At 52.5% G+C, this 25384-nt stretch overlaps 2 protein-coding genes across 2 annotated transcripts in view; both read left to right on the top strand.

Annotated features, from left to right (window-relative positions):
• LOC144949065 (zinc finger protein DPF3-like) overlaps positions 1-25384 on the top strand; it is a 324698-nt gene that overhangs the window by 228903 nt on the left and 70411 nt on the right. The window lies entirely within an intron of this gene.
• On the top strand, positions 715-23751 carry LOC144949011 (uncharacterized). Its single transcript, XM_078878796.1, has 3 exons — positions 715-1074; positions 22312-22424; positions 23044-23751. The coding sequence occupies exons 2-3, from the start codon at positions 22317-22319 to the stop codon at positions 23749-23751; spliced, it is 816 nt and encodes a 271-aa protein (XP_078734922.1). The 5' UTR covers positions 715-1074; positions 22312-22316.

The raw sequence follows: 25384 nt of genomic DNA, 5'->3' as shown, positions 1-25384 counted from the left end.
TTATACAAATACATGCCGTCTCCTCATTGGTTGGAGCCCCGTGCGCCTCGCGTCCAATTGAGCGCGCCTGGCAACGTGCCTCGACCAATGGGAAGACGGCGAGGGCATCTGTAGCCCCGCCCAGCCACGCAAGCCCCTCCCACTTTTATATTTTTTAAGAATATGACCCCTCCCACTTGCCGCCGAGTCTACACATCATAGACGACGTTTCGGGGCAAGTGGCCCCTTCGTCATAGGGCAATTGGGTCCGATTGTATGGAGTGGTTCAATCCCCAAACTGTTTCTTAACCCCCTCTTATCTCTCTCTAACCTCTCTTACGTGCTATTGCCAAAACGTCGCTTATTATATATTTTTTATTTTTTATGTTACTAGCCCCCCCCCCCCAATCTCCCACTAACCCCCCAACTCTCACTAGCCCCCCACAACTCCCACTAGCCCCCTCATATCCCACTACCCCCCCCCCATATCTCACTAGCCCCACCCCCCAACTCCCACTAGCCCCTCCCAACTCCTACTAACCCCCCCAACTCCCACTAGTCCCCCCCCCATATCCCACTAGCCCCCCCATCCCACAAGCCCCCCCCCATCTCACCAGCCCCCCCCCCATCCCACCAGCCCCCCCCCACACATCCCACGTAGCCCCGCCCTCCACCAATAAGCCCCGCCCACAATCCCATCAACCCAAGTAGCCCCGCCTACCCACACTAAGCCGCTCGCCTCCCACCACCCCACTCCACACACAGCCCCGCGTCGGCCGCTTCGCGTTGGACGCGCGACTCGCCGAGGGAGATAAAAGGCGGGAGACGATGGCGAGCGCGCGATAAGGAATGGGGAGAGAGAGATAGGAGAAGAGAAGAGAGATACACATTTAAAGGCAACCGAAGATTAAAGGTCACAACCGCTGAGGACAGAGGAAGGCGGGCAGCAGGCCGGCTCGGAGCGGGCCGCCGTCGTTGTTGGGCCGTGAGGAGACGGAGGAGAGTTGAGATTTGAGGAGAGACCGCAAGAAGTTCTTCTTATTCTTACCCGGAGTCGAACTCGGTGGGAACTTTCACCCTCGCCTCTGCGGCTCGGTGAGTTGTGAGTGAGTGAGTGATCTGATGATGATGATGATGCTGGTTTGTATTGTTGAGGTAAAGTACACACTCTGTGTGTGTGTACCACAGTCAATCTACTTTGTTAAACTCGGGGCGTAAGTTTTCGCGGAACGTTGTTGGCCTAACGTTGAGGCAACGTTGGGCACGAACTTTCGACCACGTACCAACGTCGCCTCAACGTTGTTGGCATGTTCGCTGGGTTTGTTTGAACTTTTTCGTTGTAGAATAAAGCCTGCGGATGTCAACGTCGCCTGTAGCAGCAGCGTTACACCACATTGTGGAACCTTAATCGTGTGAGAGACGACGATGTATTATAATCTTTGGTTATTTCGGTAAAGTCACGTAGTTAGAAATAAAACAACTAAGTGACTTTACAGAAAGAACCAAAGAGTAATGGATTTCCTGCAGTCACGAAAGCTTCAAATCAAGATTCGATCTATTATCGTTAATTACTAATCGGTTTTTGGTGTCTTCCTCGGTACGATGCCGGTAAATCGCATGTCAAGGACCTCCTTTTAAGACACAAACTCTGTTCTTCCTGCCGCACATGTAACATGCCCGTGTTTAAACTTTAAACGAGATAAACGAGAGGAACTTGCCATGGCAAGGTGGTGCTTGCCGATGGGTTAGTAGGCTGAGAGAGGTCGCGAGTTGGAACAGAAAGCGCTTCATAGCTCATCGGATTTCTCCAGTATACAGACACAATCCACATTAAATGTTGATTTAAAGCTTTCGTGAGTGCAGGGATTCATATTCTTGGTTCTTTCGGTAAAGCCACGTAGAAGGGAAATAATAAAATAATACAAATATTAAACAATACAAAATTCTCACGACGTTTCGACTGCAACACAAGCAATCATCATCAGGTGTGAAATCCACAGCAAGAAATGTTTTTCTTTCAAATGTTATTGCTGTGGATTTAACACCTGATGATGATTGTTTGTGTTGCAGTCGAAACGTAGTGAGAATTTTTATTGTTTTATATTTTTATTAATTTATTATTTCCCTTCTACGTGACTTTACCGAAAGAACCAAGAATAACAATCCCCATTCTTGAGTTAAATTTCCACCTCCATCCATCGCTTCGAATTAGTTCTATGATTTATAAAAGTGTGGGTAACGCACACTACAACTATTTAGACGTTAAACTATGTTTGTTTTATCACGTGTAAGGCCCCACTGAGCTGCCTGTCACAAATGATATTTTAACGAAGTGGCTTATCATCATCACCGTGGTGTGGGAAATATATAGCAGAGAGCCAAATACTCGAAAAGTCGCGATTCTAAATGTGGAGGGAAACACCGGAGGAGAGAGAGACTGAAAACTCAAAATCTACAGCAGCAGGCGTCAGGGTCGAACCCACGACCTCCTGTATACCTGACGATGTAGTTAACATCTCACCACGGAGAGAAAGGGAGACACGCAAACTCCACATATACAGCAGCAGGCGTCGGGGTCAGGATCGAACCCACGACCTCCTGTATACCTGGCGAGGTGAGCTGTAATAGGTGCCCTGATTGAGCAATTGCAGAGCTGCGCCTTTGCTGTTTGAACTTGAGAAACGAGGGCAAAAATGCAACCTTACGCGGTGACCTATGAATCTGCCGTTTGTACGTTTTTGCTAATTAGTGCATTCGTTACTGCTGGAAATGGTTATCGGTTTAACCTTCTACATGGCTGCAGTACGCACCGCGGCTGGGAATCGAACTTGGGATCCGCGCGGTTCGTAGGCCAATGCGGGAGCAAAGTATGTTCGACACCAGCCCCCAGCAATCAACTGGGTGGGGGGGATTCCTTCATCCAGCAGTGGATTGACCAAGGATTTGTGACCCGGAACGATGCTGGCTAGGCTGGCTTTCGAGTCGTGGTTATCGGCGTAAGGCACTACCACTAGAGTACAATGGACGCCCGTCTGATCACAATCCTACATTGTTGTGCCCTGCATTCCTGTAGTCGTGTAAACGGGTGCATAGAAATAGAGTGGTACCCCGGAGATCGAACTTAATTCGTTCCAGAAGGCCATTCGAACACCGAATTAATTTTCCCCATGAGAATGAATGTAAATGACATTAATTGGTTCCAGACACAAGACTTCTCTCATTTTAAAGCATCTTTACACGAAGTTTACAGTAATTACAATACCACCGAAGCCCCGCCTACCACCTCCCGTCCAGCGGCACCCGCAGGAACATTAGTGTACACGGCACCTTTACTCCACCACAACAATGTTAATGTTATCCGATTAGTCCAGAGAGTGACTGGAACCGATGGTCGGTATAGCGATCGGTCTTCCTCAATAAGTACGGTCAAACGACCACAGCGAAACAGCACAACATGGGGAGGCCTTGACGGAGCAAGCTGGTTTACTCGAGGGGCTGTGGTCTCTCTCGCACACACGCACAGAGCTTGCAGATTGTCAGATGCACTCCCAACTATTGCAAAAGAAAACAGGTAGACTCAGTGCGTCTTGTAATCGGGATAATTGCGGTAACATGTGCAATAGAGTATAGTACTTACCTAAGTCTGCAGAAAATAGTGAAGACCCAAAAGGCTCTTGCCGGGAAGAGACACTCAGGGCAGAACCGTGGTGGGCACGTGCCGACACTCTGAGAAATCTGGCAGATGGAAGGAAGTGATGGCGGGGTGCGGTGGCGTCAACGCCTCTGGTCGCGGCGACCTCGTGAACTTTTGACCGTAACAAGAATGTAAAATGTGACGTTCACTTTTTTCTCCTTGTTGCTCAACTGCCACGAATTTCTTTGGCAAATGAAGAATAAATGTTGTTCTGTTTTACTGGATGAGATCTTGCAGGCCCGTCGATCCACTGCTAAAATCACAGAAGGGCTTCTCTCCCCCGCCCCACCGCACGCAGAGCCGGTGGTGGAGGGCGATTTGACCATACTTCTCCAAGCTGGTTATGGCAGTTTGGAGGGTGTAGGATGGAAGTGATGGCGGGGTGCGGTGGTGTCAACGCCTCTGTTCACGGCGACCTCGTGAACTTTTGACTGTAGCAAGAAAGTAAAATGTTACTTTAACTTTTTTTTTTGCTCGATCGGAACACTCCGACCACATTGATGGAGACAGCGCTGATTGTCGCTGCCCGCTTGGCGTTTCGGGCCTTTTTGCGCCTTGTGATTGGTGAACTAAAATTGTGCAGAGGTGAACTCTCGTGAACTTTGCACGCTGGTTGCCCATTCCAGGACTATGCGGGCTCAGACCTTAAACTAATCAATTTTTGTATTACCAGGTAAGGCTCTCTGAGCTATGTAGTTCTTTTTCAGAAGCGACCTGGCTATCACAAATGATAGCCCAACGAAATGGCTTATCACGTGGAAATTTATCACAGCCAAATTCTCTGAACACGTGATGTTAATTCTAAATGTGGAGGGGAAAACCGGAGGACCTGGAGAAAAATCCACGCGACCGCTGGGAGAGAGAGAGAGAGACATCCTAAAACTCCAACTATACAGCAGCAGGCGTCAGGGTCGGGCTCGAACCCACGACCTCCTGCATAGTAGGCGAGGGAGTTAACATCTCCTAGCCACCTGCTTGACTTGTGAGGTCTGACGAGATGGGGGTGCATTCCGTGTGATTGGGTCACAGGTTAGGTGAGTTTATAATCTACCGCAGTAAAAATGCAGGAAGGTAATGAGTCACCCACACAGCCAGCGACGTGATAAATTGCTTTCGCGAATATATTTGCCTCGTTTTTACCAACTCATTGTTGCCGTTTCTAGTTTATTTTTGTCTTAATTTGTATGGTTTTCTTTACATCATTCTGCTTTCTCACATGTACTTCCCCAGTAAACATGACCCAACGAATCCAACCTCGCAAACTGGTGGCCCAGTGTTGGCATGTTTACTGGGCTGGCTCTCAATCCACTGCTGGACGAGGGCCTCTGTCGATGTGTGGGGATTTTTTTAAACTATTAGTCACTCCCGGCTGTCAGCGCGGTTTGAGAGTACAGTAGCTGTTTGTTAAACCGAGAAAACACGAGACAGGAGTTCGACTTCACAGAGCATCATCAGCAAGACCTGGCCTCGTGAGCCAAAGCCACCTACCCAGGCACCAGTGGCACCTTCGCCTTGGTTTCAACTTCATTAGGCATCGTCAGCAAGACCCGGCCTCGTCAGCTAAAGCCACCTACCCAGGCACCAGTGGCGAGAAAACACGAAACAGGAGTTCGACTTCACAGAGCATCATCAGCAAGACCTGGCCTCGTGAGCCAAAGCCACCTACCCAGGCACCAGTGGCACCTTCGCCTTGATTTCAACTTCATTAGGCATCGTCAGCAAGACCCGGCCTCGTCAGCTAAAGCCACCTACCCAGGCACCAGTGGCACCTTCGCCTTGGTTTCAACTTCATTAGGCATCATCGGCAAGACCCAGGCTCTTCATCCAAAACCACCGTCTACCCTGACGCTCGTACCTTCGCCTCGGTTTCAACTTAATTGGGCATCATCGGCAAGCCGTGGCCTCGTCAGCTGAAGCTGCCGTGTGCCGAGATTTTTTTTTGGGAACGTCTTGGTTTGGTTTTCGGCACGATTGAGCCACGTCCGGGGGTTGTTACCAGCGGGTAGGAGCGGCAGCCCCGCAAACGGAACAGCAGGAGGGTGAATGGAAGGATTGCAGCAGTGCGTAGCGAATGGGCGCGTTCACGAGAGATATTGGTGTGGACGAGCGAGCGCGTGTGCGAGCGGACAAAGAGCAGAAGTGTGGCGGGTTAGCGAGTCGCCCTACGATGCCCTCCCGAGTTCGATTCCCGCTCGCTGCCACCATCGCCCGGTGACGAACATCTGAACCGGTTCCCTCTCCCCTAGGTCGACTCGGCCTCAAATGAGTAGCTGGCGCGACGTGTAAACATCGCCGCCGGGGAGACAAAAGCGGCCCGGGGTCGTGGTGCTGGCCACCCACCCCCGTGCCGGCCATCATCGCCTGCTGCTCGCGAACAGTGCTTGGCCCCAACAAGTCTGCTGAGGCTACACGGGGGACCTTTGTCTTTGTATGGGTCGCATGGCTCGGGGCCAGCTCTGGCTGCCTAAACAATGTCTGCCTTGTCTGGCAGGTGACGGCAGCAGCAGCGGCGTGGGGGGACAGCCTCGTGCGTCGTGTAATTTATTTACCAGCGTTTATTTATTTTATTACCAGTTATTATTTTATTTGTTATGGGGCCATCCATTTAGTGGGTACGCAAAAATCTGTCAATCCCCCCCCCCCCGAATCCTATAGAACGGCCGATATTTAATCCACGCAGAAACAATCAAGGATTAATAATATTAACGTGTTTAAGCAAACAGTCAGTCCACCGCCGGACTATCTAACTCATTTGAAAGCCAATGTCGACAAATTATTATCGAGGCTTCAACCCCCCCCCCCCCCGTTTCCTATGCGTACGCAAATTGTCAGTAGACCCCCCCATACGCAAGCTACGCGTTTGGGTTAACCTCTCCCCTCCATGCGTACGTACTAAATGGATGGCCCCTATCTTTAGGTTATGTTATTATTTATTTATTTTCTTGCTTGCGCTCCCATTCGCTTGTGTCGCCCGCCTCGCCACTCTGTTTCGTAAATCTCATTTCTCTCTCTGACACCGCCCGCCCGTGCGCTCGCTGTCGTGAGCGGAATTTTGGAGACAGCGTCTTAGCGGGGGTGGTACGGGTTGCTTCAGGAGTCTAGGGAGGGGGGGCTGCTTGAGCGGTCTAGGGGGGGGGGCGGTGGGGGGGTGCTTGAGCGATCTGGGGGGGTGGAGGGGGGCGCTTGAGTGGTCTCCCCCTAGGCGGATCTTCTTCAGGACCACCGTCAACTCGTTGACGTCTACCGTCCCCCCCCCCCACTGCAGTTTAATTTTTAAGGAGATTCATCCACGGGGGGGGGGGGGCTCAAAACCCACCCCACGGTATACTTTTGAAGTGATTTGTTTACCTCTCCTATACTTGCACTTCCTGTCGCGTTTTTGTATTTCGTTTGTCGTTGTAACGTTCTGACCCCGTGGCCCCCCGACTGGATATCTGTGAAAAGTAGCTTCATAGCTCATCGGATTCCTCCAGTATAAAATACTGATTCTGCTTGCTTGAGCAAATAAGGACCGAACGCTCGTTATCGCTCTCGCACTCCTACGAGCCCAGTCCATCACCAACGCTTCGCGCCGATCGCACACTTGCTAAGCCAACAACAACAACAACTCTGTTCCAAGTCTGTCGCGAAACTGGTTCGGACTCGATGATGGCTCCTCAATGCCGCCGGTCACTGGCTCCGGCTCTCCGGACGCCACAGGCACCGACGGCCGATCTGGCCGTTCTGCTGCACAAGGTTGGCGCGCTGCGAACTACGGCAGCGGATCGACCACAACAGTAGTACAGGGGACTCCTCTACTTACGAACGAGTTAGGTTCCAGAGGTCTGTTCGTAAGTGATTTGTTCGTAAGGCCAACTTTACTCCTGTCGATTCCAAACGTGTTGTACGGCATGTACACTAAACACAGGGGATGGCTTTAAAAGTTGTATTATCTACTACAGATGTAGATGCCACTGGTTCTTCTTGTTCTGCAGACATAGATGCCACTGGTTCTTCACGTTCTGCAGATGTAGATGCCACTGGTTCTTCACGTTCTGCAGATGTAGATGCCACTGGTTCTTCACGTTCTGCAGATGTAGATGCCACTGGTTCTTCACGTTCTGCAGATGTAGATGCCACTGGTTCTTCACGTTCTGCAGATGTAGATGCCACTGGTTCTTCACGTTCTGCAGATGTAGATGCCACTGGTTCTTCACGTTCTGCAGATGTAGATGCCACTGGTTCTTCACGTTCTGCAGATGTAGATGCCACTGGTTCTTCACGTTCTGCAGATGTAGATGCCACTGGTTCTTCACGTTCTGCAGATTTAGATGCCACTGGTTCAACACGTTCTGCAGATGTAGATGCCACTGATTCTTCACGTTTTGCAGATGTAGATGCCACTGGTTTTTCACGTTCTGCAGATGTAGATGCCACTGGTTCAACACGTTCTGCAGATGTAGATACCACTGATTCTTCATGTTCTGCAGATGTAGATGCCACTGGTTCTTCACGTTCTGCAGATGTAGATGCCACTGGTTCTTCACGTTCTGCAGATGTAGATGCCACTGGTTCTTCACGTTCTGCAGATGTAGATGACACTGGTTCTTCACGTTCTGTAGATGTAGATGCCACTGGTTCTTTACGTTCTGCAGATGTAGATGCTACCACCGCCATCTATTGCGTGGCGGTTGATTTGAAGCTTTCGTGACTGCAGGAATCCATACTCTTTGGTTCTTTCGGTAAAGTCACGTAGGTATAAAATAAAATAAATCACGACGTTTCGGGCGCAACACAAGTTTTCCCACCTGATGATGGACGATTGTGTTGCGCCCGAAACGTCGTGATTTATTTTATTTTATACCTACGTGACTTTACCGAAAGAACCAAAGAGTAGATATGTTCGTATCTCTGAACAGTTGGTAAGTAGAGGAGTCTCTGTAATGATAATGCCGATGAGAGATTCTATTCCATTTTGGTATTCGCGCCATTCCAACAAAATGCAAGGCTATCCACGCTGGCGCGCTGCGTATCAAGGACATGCTCTGCAGTAGTTTCAATGTAGCGGGCGATGTTCGAAATTATTTTTTTTTATTTTACCAGGTGAGGCCCACGTCTGAGCTACGTAGCGATCTTGCTATCACAAATGATAGCTCAACGAAGTGGCTTATCACGTGGAATTTAATAGCAGCCAAATGCTCTGAACGCCTGATGTTGATTTTAAACAAGGAGGGACCACTGGGAGAGAGACACACAAACTCTAAATGTTACAGGCATCGTCAGGGTCGGGACGCTGCATCTAATCCCAATTGCGTAATTCGCGGTGTAACCCTTTTCGGCTGTGGGCCGTGACGCCGGCACACAACGGCCCACTCTTGTTGAACGTAGTCGCGCGATCTTTTCACGTCCGCTGACGAGCGGACAGCGAGTTGTTTTTTTGTTGCTGCTGCTGCGATGGACACCGCAGCGATGGCCAGGGGCGGCCGTCTGGATTCGAACCGCGAGCCGGTGGCAAGCGGCGAATGTGCTACCGCTGTGCCGCATCACCACCGCCCCCGCCCCGCCCCCCCGGTGGAGTTTAAACAACTTTGTTTTGTACTGACAGAAAACGGCAAAGCACAATAAGAGTACGATGAAAAAATTTAAATGTGAAATGCCAACTTGAGGTTGTGGGCAAATGTACATTGTGGTGATCGTCACATGGTGACGAAGTTTGACATGGAATCGTTAAGAAGTACATCGCGACGACGCCTATCAGCCGTGCACGAGAAGAATAAGTATTAGACTCTGAGCGTCCTTGCTGCGTGAGGAATGCGAGGAATCCTGTGTGTGTGTGGGCGTGTGCGTGCGCGAGTGGGGAGCGGTAGTGTAGTGGTTAGCGCGCTGCGCGATGAACCCAGCGACCCGAGTTCAATTCCCGCTCGCGGCCAACACCGATGACGATTATCTGAACCGGTCCTAGGCCTCCCCTAGGTCGACTCAGCCTCAAATGAGTCCACGGTGTGATGTGTAAACATTGCCACTGGGGAGAAAAAAGTGGCGTGGTGTTGGCCACCCACCCACCCCTTCGTGTGCCGCGCCTGCTACTCGCAAACAGCACTTGCCCCAACAGTCTGTTAAGGCTATATCGGGATCTTTGTCTCAGTGCACAAGTGTGCGCGTACGAGTGTATGTGTGCGAGTGTTTTCACACGATGCTCTTCGCGGGGAGCGGTGGCGCAGTAATTGGCATCACGAAACCCGTCGACCAGAGTTCAGTTTCCCCGCTGTTGGCCACCAAGACCGGTGACGATTATTTGAAACCGGTCCTGGGTCTCGCCTAGGTCGACTCGGCCCTAAAATGGGTGCCAGGCGTGCGTGCAGTCTGTGAACATCACCGCTGGTAGAGACAAAGATGGCCGGGCGTGGGATCTGGCCACACCACTGCTCGTGCCGCCTGTGCCATCCCTCGTCGGTGCTCGCCAACAGCACTTTCCCCTGCAGCCTTTGTTGGCTGCACAAGGGAGGGGGCGTTGGGAAATCTTTGTCTTTGTGGGCCCTTTACCTCCTCCTCCCCCCCCTGTCTAGCCAGGGTTTTGTTTGAGCTGCCCGCATTATTATTCCGAGTCAAAGTGGTGGCGGTGGTGGTGTTGTTCCTCGGCTAGTTATTGGAGTGGCCCCTTAGCCTCCGCCGTTGGGTGGCCCTTTCTAAGCTTAGCGCAGGCAACCAGCTGTGTATATATGTACGTATGTAAGTTTAACTTATTTCGCACCGTACGTAGGCAACCATACTATAATCGGAGGTGCGGGGCAAAGGGCAATTAACTAAACACTAAAAGCAGTTTTAAAGAAATTAGTTTTCAATCTAGATGATGTTTTAAAAGTTGCTAATGCCAGAAGGAAGAGCGTTCCAGACGGCCACAGAAGCGCATCCGGAAGAGCGCGATGCGGTGACCGTCTTTCTCCGTTGGCCAGCCAAAATCTGCGGGGATGACCGGCGGAGTTTGCGTGAGGACGGTTTATGCTTTTCGCATGGTTCGCTTGTGGCGAGCGCCTCGTGCGTGACGAGTGGAACATTTCTGAAAAGGTGGCCACATTTAGTTTTCCAACTTTGTTGCAGAAGGGAGGAGGCGTGTTTACTGAGTGCGTCGTTGGCGGCCACCTGCCATGACGCGGTTCAGCAAACACTGACCCCCCCCCCAACGAAAGTTACGGAACAGAAGCTGAAGAGTGCGCAGAGAAGCGTGGGGAGATGCACGCTTGGCGATTACGCTGAGACTGGATTGTAAACACGTCGATGAGAGAACATACGCTTGCTAGGGGCCTGATTCTGAGCCTTTTTGTTACCAGGTAAGGCCCATTGAGCTGTGTAGCTTTTTTTTTAAGAGACCTGCCTGTCACAAATAATAGCTCGACGAAGTGGCTCATCGTGTGGAATTCGATAGCAGCCAAATACTCAAAACGCGCATTTCTCAATGTGGAGGGAGAAAAACCGGAGGACCCGGAGAAAAATCCACGCGACCAGGGAGAGAGAGACACCGCAAACTCCAAATATACAGCAGCAGGCGTCAGGGTCGGGAGCGAATCCACGACCCCCTGCATACCAGGCGAGGTAGTTCACATCTCGCCACCGCGACACCCTATCATGATTATGATTCTTCAGGGGTCACTTTTCCTCGGCTGCTAGATAGAAAGGTCGGCCCATGCCAGCGAGTGGCGACAGTTCAGGCCACGACTGATGAATCAGCTGGAAGCTGCTGCACATTTGCCCTGCCCCCACACCACAACACCCGCAACTTCCAAATACAAAGATCCCCCGTGCAGCCCACGCGGGTTCTTGGGGCAAGTGCTGCTTAGTGAGCACCTGCAAAGTTTGGCACGATGCACGAGGAGGGTGGGTGGCCATCTCCATGCCCGGGCTGCCTTTGTCTCCCCCACGCTGGTGGTTTACACACCGCGTCGTGTGCGCATTTGAAGCCGAGTCAATCTGGCGGAGGCCCAGGCACCGGTTCGGGCATTGGTCACCCACAGGCAGGAATCGACCTCGGGGCTCCCGGTTCATAGCTCAGTGCGTCAGCCAGTACATAAAAAAAAATACCCGCCTACCAACGCGGCGTTGGGTTGATTCCTTTGTCCAGCAGTGGATCGACTAAAGATGACCGCACTCTGCCGTGACCATAGATAAAAAAGACAAAGGTCCACTTTGTAGCCTTATGAGACTGTGGGGGCAAGTGCTGTTACCGAGCACCTTTTGAAGGCTGGCACGGCGCACGAGGGTGTAGGCAGCCAACGCCACGCCTGGCCGCCTTTGTCTCCCCCGTGACGATGTTTACACACCCCATACTAGGTACTAATTTGAGGCCGAGTCGACCTAGGGGAGGCCGAGGACCGGCTCAAATAATCGTCACCGGTGTTGTCCGTGAACGGGAATCGAACCCGGACCGTCGGGTTCGTAGCGCGGCGCCCTAACCTCGCACGTGTGCCCCTGCCAGCGCCACCCTAACCCTCGGCAAACAACACAACACAGGAATTCCTCGCGGAGCCACAAAGGAGGGATTATTCTGGATCCTTGCGCCCACTCGCCCTGCCCCCTGACCCTCGCTGCAGGTCGCGACCTCCCCGCTGCGACCCCTGGGGGCTCGCGCGTCCGCGATGTTTTTTGCCGAGCCCACCGCCCCCGAGGCTCATCTTGTCCTCGGCGTCGTCGTGAGGTGGAGCCGGGGTCGATCGGCCGTTCGAGTCAATCTGAACGACTTGGGATTGTAAAAGCGATCGATTAACCCGGTTGCTTTAAAAAATGTCAGTCACAGCCTTCTCTCTCTCTCTTTGCGAGATTTGAAGCAGGCTCTCCGTCCGCTTCCATCTTCTATTTTAAGGCCGAAACGAGAAGACCTCTTTCGCACATTCTGACCGTTCGCCTGATGAGGCTGGCCGCAGTCGCCAGCGTAACGTCCCGTACTCGAAGTGCAAATGTCGTGGGTTTAACTCTTCCCAACGCACAGGCGTGTGCTGAAACGGTAACTAATTAGGCACGCTTTGTTTACGTGACAAACCTTTACTAATTTGGCTGTGTCGGGTGGTGGTGGGTTTAACGACACTACATATTTACACAGTGAAGCCAACAAGCTTTATTACGGAAAATAATGGTCGCGAAAGGCCTACGCGTTAAACGGGGTCTCAATTTCATCATTAGACCTCCTTTGCCAGTACCAAAAATTGAGAATAGGGTTTTTTCCCTTTTTTCTGGCAACAAAACTGAAACCTTTTTACAAGGAATCATGTCTGCATTAAACACAATACTTGATCAGAATGCAAACCAAAAAACACACTCTGATAATATGTGCATTGTCCTTGAAACTGATTGGTCCACACCTGAGACAGCTTTCTTTTGAGCCTCGTCTCAAATGGTGCTAGACCAGAGGACGCCAAAAGGCGCTTTTATCGGAAGGGTCAAAATCGCTCAAATCTTGGCGATTTCAAATGGCAAAAACAACCCCCAATGCGAAAAGGGAAAAAGCCTTTTCGGCCAAGGCGGTGATGTCACACCTTGTTTGGGTGTTTACAGTGGATGGTACAGGATTGCGCAAGCACAATCCAGAGAATCCAAATAATTAAATCGCAGAGCAATGGTAAACTGATAATGGCAGTAGTCGTTGTACCGTCAAAGTCGATGTCGTGAACGATGACGTCGCGACCGCCCCGAGCTCAACAAGAAACGGCTGAGGCGTCGAAATAAAACTCCTTGCGAGAAATGGCGATAGGCGTGGTGGAGACCTCGTGTCCAGCAGTGTACAGACCATGCCGACGGCGGCTGGCAAAGCAACGCCACCGCCGCGCCCGGCTGCGGCGTCGCGCTCGGCTGCTCGCTCGCTGAGCCAGCGGTGCTGCTCGAGCGCGGCGACGCCGAGTTGAGGAAGCGGTCGGCGAGATAAATTTGACTCGCGGTGGCGGTAGCGGTCGTGGCGGCGACGCTCGCGGGCACAGAGTCGGCCGCTCCTGCTCGCCATCGGGCAAAGACGGCCGCTACATCGCGCGCTTTGAGGTGCGCGATGTTTAGTTTGTTGTCTTGTCCCCCTCTCTTACCCCTCCACGCATTCTCCCACAGACTTTCGAGACGTTATAGGGTCGCACTCATTACGCACGAAGTGCTTGCCACAAATTAACCACAATACCTTGCTGATCTCATCACGGAGCATAAACCATCATCACGCGAACTCTGGTTATCATCTCAGTGGCTTTTGACTGGCCATCGAACAAAGACGGTCACCGCATCGCGCGTGTACAGATGCGCTTCTGCGGCCGTCTGGAACGCTCTTCCTTACGATATTAGGAAGCCACTGGAGCTATGCACTTTTAAATCATGTAGATTAAAAACTTTTTTTTTTAACTTGTTGTTGTGCTTAGTTTGTTGTCCATCCCCGGCACTTCCGATTAGCACGGTTGGCTACGTACGGCATGAAAGAAGTTCAATGTACATACATACTCGTGGCTGTGCCGCTGCTGACCCTGTTTCCGAGTGAAGTTGGAGATGCGCTACTTCTAAGACGCTTGCTATACCTGAGAAAGCCTCGCAGAGTCTCAAGACTCGCTCGCAGGAAGGGGTCCTGCTAGATTTTTTTCTCAGCAGTGGGCGATGTTGCCGCTGCTGCTTTGTGTGTCATTCCCAATAGAGTAATTTTCTGGCAATTTTTTTTCTATTTAGCAATATCAGTTATACATTGCGTGTTTTTTTTTTAGCTATCCGAGGACAAGAGAAACGCAGAGGAAACCCGTGCCGAACAGGGGAAGAACATCCATAATACAGGTGTTTTGGGTTAGATCGCGTAAATATATAAAAGTGTCGATAACCCGCCACCACCCGACACAGCCAATTAGTAAGGTTTGTAATGAATTGCCACGGTCTGTTTACGTGACAAACCTTACTAATTGGCTGTGTCGGGTGGTGGCGGGTTTAACGACAAAAAACCTGCATTATGGATGATATTGGTCGTGAAAGCTGAGGGGAAGAACGCACAAACTCCACACGGAACGGCGGCACCCGAGTTGGGGATCGAACCCAGGCCCTCCTTGCTGCGCGGCACGAGCGTTACCACTGCGCCGCCCTGTCCGTCTTGTGTGTCTGCAACAGACGGAACATTAGCTCGGTTGGCTACGTGCGGTGCGAAAGAAGTTCAACTACGTACTTGGTTTGGGCTGCATGGCCACAATGGCGTGACTGCGGCCTCTGTGTCTTTAATTTCCCATTGGTGAAGGAGATGTGTTGCACATCGGCCTGCTGGTGTTCTCACGCGGCCTATGGGAACGCCACCCGCCGGTGTCTTCGATGAGGAGGAGGAGGAATGTCAAAGTGAGGAGGTGCCACGTTTGGGGGGTACTCCAATGGGGGGGGGGGCGTTTAATCTGGACACGCGGCCGCTTGTTCCGCTCCGTTCGAAGTGTACGTTATCGTTCATTCGTGATTGCCCTGCGCTTACGAGAACGATGCGAATACCGGAACGATTATAATTGTTTATTAATATTAATAATAAATGATTGTGCGCGTTGAGAGGACCTTGAAGCCACTGCCCCAGGAAATAGCGACCACACAGCCGCCCCCTTTGTGGCCCCGTTGGCTACCCCCACCCGCACCCCACCCTACGACCCCCCCCCATCCCACCCCCCACCCCTACTCCACCCGCCTGCCCCCCCTCCGTCTGCCTACCGAACATGTGTGCATCATTGTGCGGCTGGGCTCTCACGGGGACCCGGGCTCTGGGTGTCTGAATGGGTCACGGTGTCCAGGTCACAACAATGAGCTCGGTTGAGCACACGGTGCGGTGGTGGATTGTTAAATGATTCTTGTTTTGTTTTTAATTATCAATGATCGTTTTCGGACAACGGAAGTCGCTGGATTCTAGAGGCGGTGGCAAGAGTGGTGCCGCGCTGGCGAGATGTCATCTTCCTTGCCTGGTACGCAGCAAGTCGTGAGGTTTCATCCCGACCCTGACGCCTGCTGCTGTATATTTGGAGTCTGTGTGTCTCTCTCTCATCATCATGTGAGTGTCTGTAATTGTGGAATGCTTGGATGTTGCCTGCTGGCTGAGTCGCTCTTGACAAACAGCATCATACCTCAATGGGCTTTACTCGCCACGGTGGCTAGGAGATGTTAACTACCTCGCCTAGTATACAGGAGGTCGTGGGTTCGATGCAGACCCTGACGCCTGCTGTATACTTGGAGTTTGCGGTGTCTCTCTCTCTCTGCCTGTCGTCGCATGGATTTTTCTCCGGGTCTTCCGGTTTTCTCTTTCATGGTTTCCGTGAAAACAGGACGTGCATTTGTAGAATTTGACTTCTGCTATAAATCTCCACGTGATGATGATAAGCCACTTTGTTGGGCTATCATTTGTGGCCAGGTCTCTTCTGAAAAAGAGCTACGTAGCTTGGTGAGCCTTACCTGGTAAAATAGATATTTATTTTTATAGATTTGCTGCACTGCCGTCGCCATTGTCTCACGACTTCTTTTATTCAGGGAAGTTATCTGTGACGAGAAAACCGGATATTAACAAGGGGGCCTTCTTCTCAAAAATTAGAGGCCGACCCAAACTGAATTTCTGGTTTCGGCCGAAAACGAAACCAGACCGAAAGTTAAAAATTTACTTTCGGCTGAAACTGAAAGTAAACCTAAAGTTAACTTTTTGGCTTCGGCCAAAACAGAAACTATGCCGAAAAGGCCATTTGCCAACTTTCGGCGCCGAAACCGAATTTCGGTCGGCCTCTACCTCAAATGTCTCGCCCCGTCCTGTTTTCACGGAAGCCGGGGGTATGAATTTTGTCGTCGCCTAGGAAACATTTCCGTATTCTCCGTGTCATTCGAAGGCGGTGGAGTTGTGGGTTGCGTCTCCTAACGATCATCCGCGGGAGTTAATGCGGCCTTCCGGAAAGAGATGTTTTAATTCTCGTGGTTTGGGAATAGCCGTCCAGAAGTCAGTTCTCTGTCGCAAGCACGTGATCCATCCAGCGGACGAGAAGAACTCGCCCGCTGACCATCCTCAATAATATGCAATGAGGACAATTAACAAAAACGGTCAACGGGTGCATCAATAAGCCTGTGGCCTTAAAAAATGTTAACACTTCTGAGAATTTGCAACAATTACCGCAAGAAATGTTCTGCCTCCAGGCTCTGGAGACCACCTGGAGAAGATTCCAGGCACGCGTTGACAATGATGGCGAACAAGTGAAGACTGTGACTTTGTGAAGCTCTTAACATTAAATTTTGTATCACTTTACAGTGTAATATCATCCGTTCTTTTCCATTAAAAACGATAGTCCCATATAAGTGTTAAAAAAAATTAAACACCCTGTATATAAGTGGTGATATTTTTGTCAATGGCCCCTTCTTTCATATAAGCTTATGTATTACAGTACTTCCAATTTCTTTGGATATAAATATGGTATATGCCGCTAAGATGATTTGGCTAGCTGTACAGCAGCCACTGGGTGGCGAATGGCGCTTGTGCCAGGCTAGGATCAATTTGAGGCTGTGTGAAGTGTTGCATGGTCGATGACAGGAGGTCATGGGGACAGGCCCAGGTGCCATGGGTTGACTGACTGCGATGACCGGTAGATGACCAGCTGTGCCCCCCACTGTGCCAACTTGCAGCGTTTTATACGCATGGCGCTCCGCTCGTTGTTGTGAGCGTCGCTCCTCCGCCCTCAGTTGTTGCTGGAAGGTGACTGCCTCCAACTGTCCAGTAACATCCTTCACGAGCCCCCTCCACAATAGGTGGATCTTGACACCGCTGGTACCGATCTTTGGCAAGTCCACTCAGCTCCACATCCTCCCGTACCGCATCAGCTCCATCTCTTCTCCAGCCCGTGCCACGCCCGTTTAGCCCCCTCTATCCGGCCAAACAGAAGCTGCTTGGGGGCATGCAGTGTTTGGCAGGGTCACTGCAATACTCGTGACATATCGTACGATATATAACATCGACAATAATTACGTCCATTGAGGAACAGAAATAGCGTGGCATCGCGATTAGCGTTTACTCACGTTCATTCCTTCACACGTTTTACATCCACCGACACGATATGCGAGGATTAACAAGCAGCGTCGCGAACCTTAGCGAATTTAATAGCCACGACCCATTCGGTTGGGGGGGCGCCTTTTTGCGAAACGTCTTCCCGGAGTAAGTGACTCCGAGACTTGCGTCAGGATTTCGCGGCGCTGTTCAGTCTTCCTTGACCCTCGCACGTCGCGACCGCTGCTGCCCGTAGACCGACGGTTCAGTGTCGGGGCCAACTCCAGTTGTGAAGGAACTTGAAGCCGCTTGAAGTAGACGATACCATACCGACTGTGAATACGCCACTAAACATGCGAACGTTGGGCCTACGGTGGCGTGTGACCGGAGCTGTTGGACCGACGTTCGACCGACGTTCGACCAACGTTCGTCCGACGTTTACCCGACGTTCATCCGACGTTCGACCGACGTTTGGCTGACGTTCAACCGACGTTTGACCGACGTTGGCCCAACGTTGGCCCGACGGTTCCATATTTACCGGGTACTGAAAAGCAACAAAAACCGATACAATATTAAAGCGACATTCAATGACACACCCACGATCACAAAGTCACAGAGTGTCAGAGAGAGAGATGTTACTCCCATGAGCATTGCGGTCACCTGGCGTCTCTACAGCCTTGGGGCAGCGGTGGAAATTCCACATTCATATGGCGAGGATAGCGGCGGGAGTTGGGGGGGGGGTGAGTCTATAATCAACAGGGCAACTCCTGTTGACTTTCCGCACAAAGTGGTACTTCACTTTATCCACCCTCGAGAGGGATGATAGGCCCAACTATAACCACCTCGTTAGAATGAAGCTCGTCATTGGTGAGACTGTGGCTTGGATGTTTCCCCCCCTCTCGCTCTCTTAGCCCCCGCGGGGGCGCTAGGAGGAGAGTTTCTAGTTTGGAGAGAGAGGAAATAATAAATTAATTAATAAATCGAAGCGGCAACAGCCGCGGCGGCAGCAGCCGGCATCCACAGCAGCCGCCGCCGTCTGGTTTCCATGGCAACGGGGGGGGGGCGGGGGGTGGCCTCAGGGTGACTCCTCGCTCATTCATTTCTCACTCGCTCCTCATTCACTCATTCCTCACTCATTTCTCACTCGCTCATTCACTCATTCCTCACTCATTTCTCACTCACTCATTCATTGCTTATTTCTCACTCGCTCCTCATTCATTTTTCACTCGTTCCTCATTCACTCCTCATTCCTAATTCATTCCTCATCCCTCACTCCCTCATAATTTTTCACTCTAATTCATTCATTTTTCACCCACTCTTCTCGTTCCTCACTCCTCAATTCGCTCACGTGTCATCCCTGATTCATTCACTTATCATCCCTCACTCATTCCTCTTCCCTCACTTTCTCATCCTTCATTCCTCATCAATCACTTCTCATCCCTCACTTCGTATCCCTCACTTCTCATCCCTCACTACTGATTCATTCACATTCTCTCATGACTCACTTCTCATTCGCTCCTCACTTCTTACCCCCCACACACACATCCATCACTCCCCACTGAGGCCAGCAGGGGGCAGGGCAGGGAGTAGCACAGAGGTTGCAAACGGGTTTTGATTCCTTATCCGTACCCGTACCCGGCCGCACCAGGGTCGCAAATGGGTACCCGTACCCAGCCGGGTACGGGTAGCCGGGTATCGAGTAGGGTACGGGTATCGGGTACCCGGTTGCGACCTCTGCCCTGCAGTATACTTTGTTGTTATGAGACTTGTTTACCGCTGAGAGCCTCGCCGAGTCTCAGGCCTCAGGGGGGTCCTGGCAATTTTTAGTTTGCAGTTGGGGGCCGTCAACTGCTTCACGGTGGGACGTGAAACCTCCCGTGGCGGTCAAAAAGGGGTACAGGCAGTCCCCGAGATACAAACGTCCGCGCTTACTAACGCCCACCCACGCTTACGAACGCCGCCTGCACTTACTAACGCCCACCCACGCTTACGAACGCCGCCTGCACTTACTAACGCCCACCCTCACGAACGCTGTCCGCACTTACAAACGCCCTTGTTTACGAACGCAGCCCGCACTTTTGAACTGCCATTTAGATTTCGATTTAAAGCTTTCGTGACTGCAGGGATTCATATTCTTGGTTCTTTCGGTAAAGTCACGTAGAAGGGAAATAATAAAATAATATGAATATAAAACAATAAAATGCTCACGACGTTTCGATTGCAACACAAGCAATCATCATCATCAGGTGTGAAATCCACAGCAAGAAAATTTGAGTTTTGTTTTATTGTCTTATATTTCTATTATTTTATTATTTCCCTTCTACGTGACTTTACCGAAAGAACCAAAAATATGCCATTTCGATGTCATTATTTTTAACCATCCGACTTGCGAACGTTCAGTCATGCTTACGGACTGAACCGTGTAACTATTCTGTTCAGTGGAGCAATCTTCCACGAGATGTAACGAGTCCCAGCAGGTACAACGACAGTGAACCATTCGCCGCGGTGGTGAGATGTTAACTCCCTCACCTGGTAGACAGGAGGTCGTGGGTTCAATCCCGACCCTGACGCCTGCTGTATAATTGGAGTTTGCGTGTTCTCACCGTGGTCGCGTGGATTTTTCTCCAGGTCCTCCGGTTTTTCCCTCCGCATTGAGAATCAGCATGCGTTCAGAGTCCTTGGCTGCCACACGATAAGCCACTTTGTTCAGCTATCATTAGTGGCCAGGTTGCTTATGAAAAATAGCGGCATAGCTCAGTGGACCTTACCTGGTAAAATAACAAAAAATTGTTTCATAGTTAAGTCAACTCCTTTCTCCACACACTCGGAGGCACGCGCTCACGTGCCCTGCTGTAGAAGTGTTCAGCGCTTGGCAGTCCAACACAACGATGTCAATAATGAAGTGAAGAGCCGAGGTGAATTGCGATTTAGTTTATTGCCTCTTTGTCAATGCCGCCATCTACGGGACTTGTCTTCATTTTTTTCTTTACTACATCAGCTTGTTCCTGGCACGGGCCACACGAAGCGTTATTTGGTGACGCCACTGCGCCAGCCGGCTGGCACTACAGTGAGAAGCGCCTGTGACTCGCACACGTGAATCGCCCTAAGGGTTGGACCTTGGTTCGATTCCGGTACTTGCGCGGAGTTTTGGTGCGTTTTCTCCCGGGTGTGCGTGGGTTCCCTGGCGGCGCTTGTCCAGTTCCCTCGCATTGATGAAAAAACACCCCACACGCACACACACACACAATGTGACCGGTGGTATGGAGCTCAAAACATTATCGCAATGCTGAAAAGTTCCACTGCCAATCACTCCATTGGGATCAAAAACAAAGATCCCCCGTGTAGCCTTAACAGACTGTAGGGGCAAGTGCTGTTCGCGAGTAGCAACTATGAAAGCCGGCACGGCACACGGAGGGGTGGGTGGCCAGCACGGCGCCCGGCTGCCTTTATCTCGCAAGTGGCGATGTTTACTACACACCGCACCAGGTACTCATTTGAGGCCGAGTCGACCTAGGGGAGGAGGCCCAGGACCGGTTCAGATAAAGGTCACCGGTGTTGGCCGTGAGCGGGAATCGAACTCTGATCGCCGGGTTCATAGCACAAGCACGGCGTAGCGCTAACCGCGACGCTGTACCACGCTCCCCACTCGGATCTCTGTTTGGTTGTCTCTCGATTGCGATCACCAATACCAACACCCGGCCATTCGCCACTAAGTGATGGTGACGTCACCACGGTGCCTGTGCCAGGCCAGGTGCACTTTGAGACCACGTCAAGTGTCAAAGGCTCGCTGACAGGAAGGTCACCGGACAGAACAAGGTGCCACGGGTTGACTGAGATGACCGGCAGATGCACCAGCTGTGCCCCCCCCTACTGTGCCAACTCGCTGCACTTTAGCCGCCCGGCGCTCCGCTCGTCGTGGTGAGCGTCGCTCCTCTGCCTCCAGTTGTCGTTGGAGGGGCGACTGCCTCCAACTTGCCCAGTAGCAGCAGCGTTCTCCACGAGCCTCCTCCATTGGGATCGCCACGCACAGCGGCAACGGCAGCAGCAACATCGCCCCCTGCAGCGAAAACTGGGCAGGAGCCCTAGAGACTCCGTGAGAGGGGTCCATTGTGCAGTACCAACCTTGACTTATACTCTTTTAGTTTAAATCAGTTTAACACGTTGGCTTTCGCGACCAATATCATCCATAATACAGGTTTTTTTGGGTTAGATCGCTCTTATCTATATGACTGTCTTTGATCACTGTCTGGTTGTCTCAGATCTCTTTCTGGCAGTCTCTGATGTCTATCTGGATGTTTTGCCTCTGATATCTATCTGGATGTTTTGCCTCTGATGTCTATCTGGCTGTCTGCTCTGATCTCTATCTGGCTGTCTGCTCTGATCTCTATCTGGATGTCTCTGCTCTGATCTCTATCTGACTGTCTCTGCTCTGATCTCTATCTGACTGTGCTTTGATCTCTATCCAACTGTCTGTGCTCTGATCTCTATCTGGCTGTTTATGCTCTGATATCTATCTGGCTGTTTGTCTCTGATGTCTATCTGGCTGTATCTGCTCTGATCTATATTTGCTTCATTGCTGCCTTACAACGCATTGCACTGTTGCCGCTCTTTGCGAGGTGAGACTCTGGCCTCCGGAGTTCTCGCCGTGGTTTTCACACGACTCCAACTTGTCGCCGCGTTGCAGCAACCATGCTCGGCCGCGGGGTGAAGAGGAAGGCTCCGAGCGACGAGGAAGATGAGGTGGACGACGAGGAGGAGGAGGCGAGGCGGTGGTGCGGACTGCATGCCGGGCTGCAGGTGAGCGGGGCCGGGCGCGTGTCCACACAACGCTACCCGACGCTCGCACAGGGGACTTGGGCTAGAGGAAGGTAGCTGCGCTGTATCCGCTTCTCTGGGCCGTTCTCCAACACAGAGGTGGGGGGGGGGAGGTCGCACTGCTCTGATAATAGCACGGTTGGCTACGTGTGGTGCGAAAGAAGCTCAACAAACAACAAAGATTCCCCGTGCAGCCTTAACAGACTGTTAGCGAGTAGCACCTATGAAAGCCGGCACGGCACACGAGGGGGTGGGTGGCCAGCACCACGCCCGACCGCCTTTGTCTCCCCAGTGGCGATGTTTATACGCCGCTCCAGGTACTCATTTGAGGTTGAGTCGACCTAGGGGAGGCCCAGGACCGGTTGAGATAATCGTGACTGGTGTTTTGCCGTGGGCGGGAATCGAACTCTGGTTGCTGGGGTTCACAGTCCAGCGCGCTAATCGCTACACTACCGCACACACGCTGCTCAGCGAAGGTTTCCCAACGGAATCCTTCGTGACGCCAGTAGCCCAATCAGGATTAAACCGATCGAGGGAATGACAACAACGAACCAACGACAGGGTCGTCACGTTGCCCTCGCATCTCCCTCCCCGCCCCCAGGCCCCTGCCCACCCGGTGAGCCGCCAGGCCATGCTGGACCTGTCCCTGCGCAAGCTGCACACGCCGCTGCGCCGCCGCTCCGAGCCGTGCCTGCGCCGCGCGCTGCTCATCGCCAACACGCTGCGGCACGTCCACGACGAGGTGCGGCGCGACGCGGCCGCCGCCGCCGCGGCCCCCCCCTCCCACGTCTCGCGGGCGCCCGACGGCGACGACGAGAAACTGGAGTCGCTCTCGGCCGCCATCGCCGCCGTCCTCAAAGACCTCGAGTTCGTGGAAGACGCGGCGGGACAGCCGTGTGACGCCGCCGTGCTGGTGCCGCCCCCTTCCCTGCAGCACCAGCTGCAGCAGCAGCAGCAGCTGCAGCGGCTGCACCAGCAGCAGCGCATGGACGCGCTGTTCGGCGTGGCGGCGGTAGCGGCGGCCGGCGGCGGCGCCGCCACGGGTTTCCTGACGGAGCTGGCGCTGGAGGACATCTTCTGGGAGCCCGACGCCATCGTCGACGCGTGGGGCCTGGCGAGGGGCGCCAGGCCCCACGCGGCGGCGTCGCCGTTCTCGGCGGCGGCGCTCGACGACGGCGGCGGCGGCTCGCGGCCGTTCGCGGGCGGCGCCGCGACGGCGGCGGCGGCGCCGTCGCTGTCGCCGCAGCCGTGCCGCGTCGACGCCGCCGACATCGGCGATCTGAGCTTGGAGGTCATGGTGCGGTCGTAGGTGGCGTGTCGCCTTCACGGTCGCCTTGGTGGATTTTTTGGGACGGCGTCCGCCCCGGGTGGCGCTGTCGCGGTGGATCGGGCGCCGCCCCGAGCGGACAACTCCAGAGGGGTCGACTCGGCCCAGTGAGCTCAACTTTGCGCAAAGTGAATGTCGGTCGGCCGGCCGGCCTGCGGAGGAGGGACTGCCGCCTGTCACAGGAATGGGGAATTTTCTGCCGCTGGTGTTCTGGACCGAGCGCTGCCGGCGAAAATGTGCGCTTGGGCGCGCGGAAACGGTGAACAAAGACAAAATCATCATCCGAGCAACCGTTAATTTAAAGTATTTATGTCGTCGCGACGGCAGCGTGAGGACCGGTGGCGTTTACACGTTCGCAGACGCCTATTTATGAGTTAGTTTTTTCCCTCTCTAATTTAATTAAAATTTGAGGTGAATTAAGTTTTTTTTGTATTATCGTATTGGGACGAATGAATTGCAAAAAAAAATTGTACATAAGTTGCGGACGAGATGGCGTGGATCACGTCCCGGGTGCCGTGGCGAACAAATCCACGTATTTACTTTTCAAATACAAATATATATATATAACATTAAAACAAATCGAGAACAAACAAGCGTTTTCCACTGGCACATCCGAGCCGAGGTGAGCCGGCACGGATACAGTCGTGGGCTTTTTCACTACTGACCGACCCACGCCGTTCCGTACCGGGAAAAAAAACCCGCGGCAGGCTGTGGCCTCGCAACAAACAACAACGAGACGCCCAAATCTATCCCCGGCGGCCCACGGCAGGGCAACGGGCGGGGCCGGTGACGCGTTCGTTTTCGCCGTCGTCACTTGGACGTCGACACACTGAGTCTCCACTTGTACGCTCTCCGTGCGACGTGAGTGGTGGAAAATCAAAGCTAGTGCCGCCCACTCCAACCACCACTCCCCCCCCCCCCCCTCCATGAACCGGGCCGGGCCGGGCCCGACACGATTATCCGGCACGGCGCACGGCTCGGTTGTGTCGGTGGAAGAGAGGTGGCAAGATGGGACAAGGAGCGGTATTTTTGTAGACGGGGTGCGGTGTTGCAGATTGTGTGCCTGAGCAAAGTGCCTGGAAGTGAGGCGGTGAGCCGTGCCGTGCGAGTTCCTCCCGTGGAGCCAGCCGTGTGGACCATACCAAGCGTGGGGAAAGACTGTAACACGCGAGGCTCAGCGCGATCGCCAATTGCACTGCGGCCCTTAAACGGTAAAATAAATTAATAATGTATCTTACGCTCACAGTGCCAGCGCTTTACAGGTCACTTACGTGACGATAATTTACGTGCGATGAAGAAATGGCATTGCCTGAAACGTCGCCTCTATGAAAATCTATTTTTTTTTTCATCGTAAGGCCACTGTGCTGTTGACGAATGTGAGGGGTGTTTTGTTAGTTGGTTGTTGCCGCCAACGTAGCGGCAACAGCAGCAGCGGCTTCGCGAAATAAATTGTTTAATTGCAGCCGGGCCTGTCCCGAGTCTGTGACCTGGAAAATGGACCACTGGAACCAACCGACGGAAAGCCAGCGGCCAAAACGGGACGTCTCGATGTGACCGCCAAACGACCGAAACGACGAAAACGACCGCTCTTCCGAAATCCACGCGAGCGACACAC

The sequence above is a fragment of the Lampetra fluviatilis genome, chromosome 52 (genome assembly GCF_964198595.1).
Source record: "Lampetra fluviatilis chromosome 52, kcLamFluv1.1, whole genome shotgun sequence".
NCBI classification, from domain to species: Eukaryota; Metazoa; Chordata; class Hyperoartia; order Petromyzontiformes; family Petromyzontidae; genus Lampetra; species Lampetra fluviatilis.
The sequence above is the reverse complement of the archived record's forward strand: the minus strand, read 5'-3'. Positions and strand labels throughout refer to the sequence as shown.

What these genes read in the sequence shown, in the direction of transcription:
- LOC144949011 (XM_078878796.1), top strand. Translation starts at nt 22,317, where the DNA reads ATGCTCGGCCGCGGGGTGAAGAGGAAGGCTCCGAGCGACGAGGAAGAT. An exon ending in GACTGCATGCCGGGCTGCAG is followed by an intron (nt 22,425 to 23,043) that starts GTGAGCGGGGCC and finishes CCCCGCCCCCAG; the next exon opens with GCCCCTGCCCACCCGGTGAG.